Source organism: Salmo salar, chromosome 07 (genome assembly GCF_965601325.2).
Source record: "Salmo salar chromosome 07, fSalSal1, whole genome shotgun sequence".
NCBI lineage: Eukaryota > Metazoa > Chordata > Actinopteri > Salmoniformes > Salmonidae > Salmo > Salmo salar.
The window spans coordinates 22,849,543-22,856,314 of record NC_138297.1 but is presented as its reverse complement, the minus strand read 5'-3'; the positions used below and the strand labels follow the sequence as shown (position 1 = coordinate 22,856,314).

The 6,772-nt window shown below is 40.2% G+C and overlaps 1 protein-coding gene and 1 long non-coding RNA gene across 2 annotated transcripts; one reads left to right on the top strand and one right to left on the bottom strand.

Annotated features, from left to right (window-relative positions):
- Positions 1-262: 262 nt before the first annotated feature.
- Positions 263-3,141, bottom strand: LOC106608777 (uncharacterized). Its single transcript, XR_001329580.3, has 2 exons — positions 3,084-3,141; positions 263-784 (listed from the first exon to the last, which is right to left on the bottom strand). It is a non-coding gene; the product is annotated as an uncharacterized LOC106608777 (long non-coding RNA).
- On the top strand, positions 2,412-6,487 carry LOC106608776 (uncharacterized). The gene is made up of 2 exons (XM_014206904.3): positions 2,412-2,937; positions 5,272-6,487. Exons 1-2 carry the CDS (start codon positions 2,493-2,495, stop codon positions 5,328-5,330), a joined length of 504 nt encoding a protein of 167 aa, XP_014062379.1. The 5' UTR covers positions 2,412-2,492; the 3' UTR covers positions 5,331-6,487.
- The last annotated feature ends 285 nt before the right edge of the window (positions 6,488-6,772 follow it).

The window sequence follows — 6,772 nt, the reverse complement described above, 5'->3', positions numbered from 1 at the left end:
GATGACATGGCTCTGTACATAACTGAGCAGCGCGTTCAATCAGTTTTTGGTTTGGGTACAGTGAAGAAACCCAATGTGGCGTGTCTGGTGATGTATGACAGTTCATGAGGTCGTAACTTATTGAGTCATCATACTGTACGTGCAAGACTGGATGTTGCAATCTTTCACTCACTATAGGATGACTCACTTTCAAAATAGACATGAACCCATGTGGGTGTTATTTCAAATGAAGGAATCTAGGTATTTCCCATGACAAAGGTCAAACAGTGTGTCATTTGTTTATTTTATGGGGGTTGAACTGGAAACAAGAAAGGGAATGAGAAAGAGAATGTAAAGGAAAGTAAAGTGTACAGTGAGAATCTCCATTGAAATGTTTTCTGGTCAAGGAATAGGCTTTATCTGGGTCCGGGGAACCAGCCCTATGCCTCTTTTTCTGTTCAGTACAAGTTCTAAACTGTTTTGTTCTTAACATAACTACATACAGGATCCCTTTTTACGGTAAGTAAATCTACAGGTGTTAAGCACAGAGGAAAATGATTCCGGAGGACACAACACATCAAAGAGTACTGTCTAGATTCTTTCAGATGTCTCATCCTTCCCAAGATCCCGTTACTCTTGGCTTTGACTGTAGGAGGAGGAGGAAATCTCCATGAAAAGAGTTCCCGGGTCACCTGATAGGTCCAGGGCTTTGTCTGGAGGATTACTGTGGAGACAGAAGACTGTTGTCACGTCTTCAACCCGACAAACCCCGGAGAGTGTCAGGAAGAGGGAGGTGCTGGGATTTCTGGGAAGGGAAAAGCCAGTAGAGGGATTACGGAGGGCCAACAGAAACATATACAATAGTATCTGTTGTTGTGTTTTCATAACAGATTCTTGCAGAGCACGTGGTATAACTATCAGCTTGTTTAATATCGAAGTTTATTAAGCTGATCAAGGGCATATCAAATGAGATGGAATTCAAAGGGTGTCTGAGCCAGTGTGACTAATAAGAGTAGTCATACGTGACTGATGTGGGTTTATTTATGGGTTATGGTATTAGCAGATAGGCTATGGGATAGCATAGGAAGTTGTGTCAGTCTGATCTCCTTGCAGTCATAGCTTAGTCTGGGTGCCAGTCTTTTTAGCTAACATTCCACTCCCCACTCCTGTCTATGGGAAAAGGCAGGTAGTGGCAAGGAGTTTAATGTAGTAGCTGAACAGAGACAGCAACCAGGCTAGTCATGGCTCACTCCTGTTCTGTCCTGTTTGGTGCAGTTAAAGTAGTCTGATGTCATCAACGAAAAAGCCCAGAGGGATTTTACCAAGGAATCTGGAATTCTATAAAGACTTTCACTAGTATCTTCCCCGGTCTCTCCTCTCCCCACAGAAAGACATACAGACAGATGCACAGACAGGGGCCAGCTTGATGCAGAATAATATCATAATCACTGTATTTCACAAGACAGGAAACCCTGACTCAAGCACTTTGTCTTACATTTATGGTTCTCTATTATATCTTGGAAATGTTTGTGATAATATCAGACAGACAATGGCCAAACTGTAGCAGAATGGCCTACTAACTTTATTATATATACAGTTTAAAGGAAGTGTGGATAAAGAGTGGGAGAAGGGTTATGGCTCAACAATGTGAGGGTTGTCACAAGTTAACACAGCCACAAAGTCATAATTATGGCTAAACCCCGCCCATTTCTACCATTTACCTTCTTAAAATGTGATTGTAAACCCTAACCACACTGCTAACCTTATGCCTTTGTAGTTAATTTGGCTTTGCGGCTGTGTTAACAGTTAACAAGTTGGAGACTTTTATTTCCCTCACCAGCTTTAAACATCAGCTACCTGAGCTGCTAACCGATCGCTGCCGCTGTACATAGTCCATCTGTAAATTGCCCACCCAATCTACTTACCTCATCCCCATACTGTTTTTATTTGTACTTGTCTGCTCTTTTGCACACCAGTATTTCCACTTGCACATCATCATACGCTCATTTATCACTCCAGTGTTAATCTGCTAAATTGTAATTATTCGCTCCTATGGCCTATTTATTGCCTACCTCCTCATGCCTTTTGAACACACTGTATATAGACTTTCTTTTTTTCCTACTGTGTCATTGACTTGTTTGTGTTATTGGCTTGTTTATTCCATGTGTAACTCTGTGTTGTCTGTGTTGCACTGCTTTGCTTTATCTTGGCCAGGTCACAGTTGTAAATGAGAACTTGTTCTCAAATAGCCTACCTGGTTAAATAAAGGTGAAATAAAATAAAAATAAATAAACAAGTGATGAGCCTATGTGGGAATTGCCTCTCTCTTTGATGACATCACTGTATTTTAAAAGATTAGTCATCTGTTGACAGTATGTTTGGCAAGGTGTCAAGTGAGTCCCTTCCTCCCACGCACTTCCCCCTCTAAAAATCAAAACACACTGTAGCTTCATAGTCTCATCATTCCGATAGTTCATTCTCGTTGAATAAACAGCACCCAAAGAGAAACAAAAATGTGTTCAGAACATGAGTGCGGAATTTGTTACAGAAGCTACAACACGGATCGTCGGTGTCCTCGTGAGTTACAGTGTAAGCACAGCTTTTGTGAGAGCTGTATCGTGACTCTTTCTCGACCCTCGGTATGTGAAGTGGAATCCAGGAAGGAATGTTCGCGGCAGGACAAGACAATTGTTTGCCCACTGTGCCGGTACACAACGTCGGTCTCGGGTAAAGTGAGGGCAGCGCTTCGGGTAGACGAAGGTATTCTTGAGCGCATGGTGTTATCTGGCGTACTAAGCATGACAGACGACGAGGAGGATAGTGAAGATGATGAGACTTCTCAGGAGAACTCAGCCGAGGAAAGGGACTCATCTTCGGGTTCCATAGTTGGAAGGTTCCGCTGTTCGCTGAGGCGCGTCTGGGGCAAATTAACTCGGAATCATGACCAACGGAGAGCGGGTAAATTGCTCTATTCTATTGCAGTACTGTAATTTAGTTTTCACAATAATAAAACACGACTATTCATATTCAATTAGATTATATTTATAGCCTATGGCTACTGTTATGGCATTTTCACTACTTAAGTTATTATATTCTGTACCTACCCAAAGAAGCATAGCGGGGTTGCCTGCGCAGCGGACGTCTGTGTGTCCGCTAACACAGGACTATTAAAGGCCCAGTGCACTACTTTTGTGAAATATATACAGTACCAGTCAAAAGTTTAGACACACCTACTCATTCCAGGGTTTTCTTTATTTTTAGTCCTTCAAGACTGTAAAAGCACTCCTCGTGAAGCTGGTTGAGAGAATGCCAAGAGTGTGCAAAGCTGTCATCAAGGCAAAGGGTGGCTACTTTGAAGAATCTCAAATATAAAATATCTTTGGATTTGTTTAACACTGTTTTGGTTACTAATTGATTCCATATGTGTTATTTCATAGTTTGTTCTACATTGTAGAATAATAGTTTAAACAATGTAGAAAATAGTAAAAATTAAGAAAAAACATTGAATGGGTTGGTGTGTTCAAACTTTTGACTGGTACTGTATATACAGTGGCTTGTGAAAGTATTCACCCCCCTTGGCATTTTTCCTATTTTGTTGCCTTACAACCTGGAATTAAAATAGATTTTTTGGGGGTTTGTATCATTTGATTTACACAACATGCCAACCACTTTGAAGATGCAAAATATTTTTTATTGTGAAACGAACAAGAGATAAGACAAACAGAACTTGAGTGTGTATAACTATTCACCCCCCCCCCCCCACACCCCAAAGTCAACACTTTGTAGAGCCACCTTTTGCAGCAATTACAGCTGCAAGTCTCTTGTGGTATGTCTCTATAAGCTTGGCACATCTAGCCACTGGGATTTTTGCCCATTCTTCAAGGCAAAACTGCTCCAGCTCCTTCAATTTGGATGGGTTCCACTGGTGTACAGCAATCTTTAAGTCATACCACAGCTTCTCAATTGGATTGAGGTCTAGGCTTTGACTAGGCCATTCCAAGACATTTAAATGTTTCCCCTTAAACCAGTTGAGTGTTGCTTTAGCAGTATGCTTAGGGTCATTGTCCTGCTGGAAGGTCAACCTCCGTCCCAAATATCTGGAAGACTGAAACCGGTTTCTGCCAAGAATTTCCCTGTATTTAGCACCATCCATCATTACTTCAATTCTGACCAGTTTCTCAGTCCCTGCCGATGCAAAAACATACCCTCAGCATGATGCTGCCACCACCATGCTTCACTGTGGGGATGGTGTTCTAAGGGTGATGAGAGGTGTTGGGTTTGCACAAGACAGTGTTTTCCTTGGTGGCCAAAAAGCTACATTTTAGTCTCATCTGACCAGCGTACCTTCTTCCATATGTTTGGGGAGTCTCAAACATGCCTTTTGGAAAACACCAAACGTGTTTGCTTATTTTTTTTCTTTAAGCAATGGCTTTTTTTCTGTCCACTCTTCCGTAAAGCCCAGCTCTGTGGAGTGTATGGCTTAAAGTGGTCCTATGGACAGATACTCCAATCTCCACTGTGGAGCTTTCGTGGTCTTCAGGGTTATCTTTGGTCTCTTTGTTTCCTCTCTGATTAATGCCCTCCTTGCCTGGTCTGTGAGTTTTGGTGGGCGACCCTCTCTTGGCAGGTTTGTGGTGCCATATTCTTTCATTTTTTTAAATAATGGATTTAATGGTGTTCCGTGGGATGTTCAAAGTTTCTGATATTTTTTTATAACCCAACCCTGATCTGTACTTCTTCACAACTTTGTCCCTGACCTGTTTGGAGCACTCCTTGGTCTTCATGGTGCCACTTGCTTGGTGATGCCCCTTGCTTTGTGGTGTTACAAACTCTGGGGCCTTTCAGAACAGGTGTGTATATATACTGAGATCATGTGACACTTAGATTGCACACAGCTGGACTTTATTTAACTAATTATGTGACTTCTGAAGGTAATTGGTGGCACCAGATCTTATTTAGGGGCTTCATAGCAAAGGGGGTGAATACATATGCACACACCACTTTTCAGTTTTTTTAATATTTTTTGAAACAAGTTTTTTTTCTTTCATTTCACTTCACCAATTTGGACTATTTTGTTTATGTCCATTACATGAAATCCAAAACAAAATTCATTTAAATTACAGGTTGTAATGCAACAAAATAGGAAAAACACCAAGGGGCATGAATACTTTAGCATGGCACTGTATATATGTTTGTTTTCTCCAGATTACTTCCCGTGGTTATGCAAAAAAAGCCTACTATTTATAGTTTTTTTTTTCTTCATACGTCTACATATTTATTCTCCCTTTACAGATTGTATGACTGATGAGGACCTACGAGACCTTGCCATGATGTCATGCTACATCATTTGATGAGGACTTCGTTGGAAAAAAAGTAAACAGCTGCTGCTGCACCTGATTGATCAGAGAGGGCGTTGCTGTCCACGAGCCTACGCTACAGTATTTAGAATGTAGAAGACTGGCGGGTCCAGTTGGACCAAGCAAGAATATAGCCTCTTCGCACCGGGAGACCTGTACACGTTGATCTCCCGTTGCTGAAGGCGACATCCCTTACCCCGAATAACATATTTACCAGCCCTCCGGTTTATTTACGAGAAACTTTACCCGTCACTGAAGGCAATTCTATAATCCTATTTACCTGTCGGTACGGGCTGTACAATGTGTGAACTATGGTAAAAAAGTATGTTTAAATATACATTTTATGAAGCTCACTCCCTACTCCCTACCAGTTTTCCACGTGATTTTACCATGTGATCCTAGATTGCAGCACACCATTAGGAAGATAGGATGTGAATTTGGTCAATTTGAGGAAAGTTGTTTTTTTTCTCCACACATTGTAAAAAGAAACACACATTGTAAGAATAAACTAGCAGGAATATAGCGTTGTTTACACAGGCAGCCCAATTCTGAGTTTATTTGAACTAATTGGTCTTTTAACCAATCTCATCAGATCTTTTCACATCAGATCTTTTCCAGAGCTGATCTGATTGGTCAAAAGACCCATTATTGGGGAAACAAAATATCAGAATTGGGCTGCCTGTGAATTCTATAATAGCCAACTAGGCCTAAATGTCAATTTCTTCTCACTTGCATGTCATAATTTGGTGGTGACCAAACATAAACACAATGGTAAAACAGAATTGTAAAGGCCGAAAATGACAAGACCATATATAGGCTTTTCTCTGAAGCCATGAGGCTACCGAATGAAATGTTTTTGTATGAAATTGTCTTTGGTGCTTTGAAGTAGCCTATTTTATTTAACCTTTATTTAACTAGGCAAGTCAGTTAAGAACAAATTCTTATTTACAATGATGGCCTACCCAGGCCAAACCCTATGACTTTCCATTTCCAACGATTAGAATATGTATTTAATATTGTTGGTGCTAAGTTCACAAGCACAAACTTAATATAATTCAATATGTAATTCAGTGTATTTATTTCACTTTCATTGATTGTGCACCTCTTGTAGGCCTACGTTTTTTTGTAATAAAAGCATATAGGCATACCAATATTATTGTCTTGTTCGTTCATTTTCATATATAGCCTGGATAAATAAGTTGCAGCTGTAACTGATAAGAATAAGTTCATCATTTAGGTGAATAAAGGATACAGTTATGAACTTCTGCTCGGTTTACCATTATTATGAATAGAAGACAGAGTTTAAGCTCATACCATATAGGCCTATCCAATAATCAACAAAATAAATGTTCACAAAAGCTACATTTCCATCCAATTAGCAACAGATTTTCATGCGAATATTCAACAATGGCATAAAAACATTATGCACATTTTCC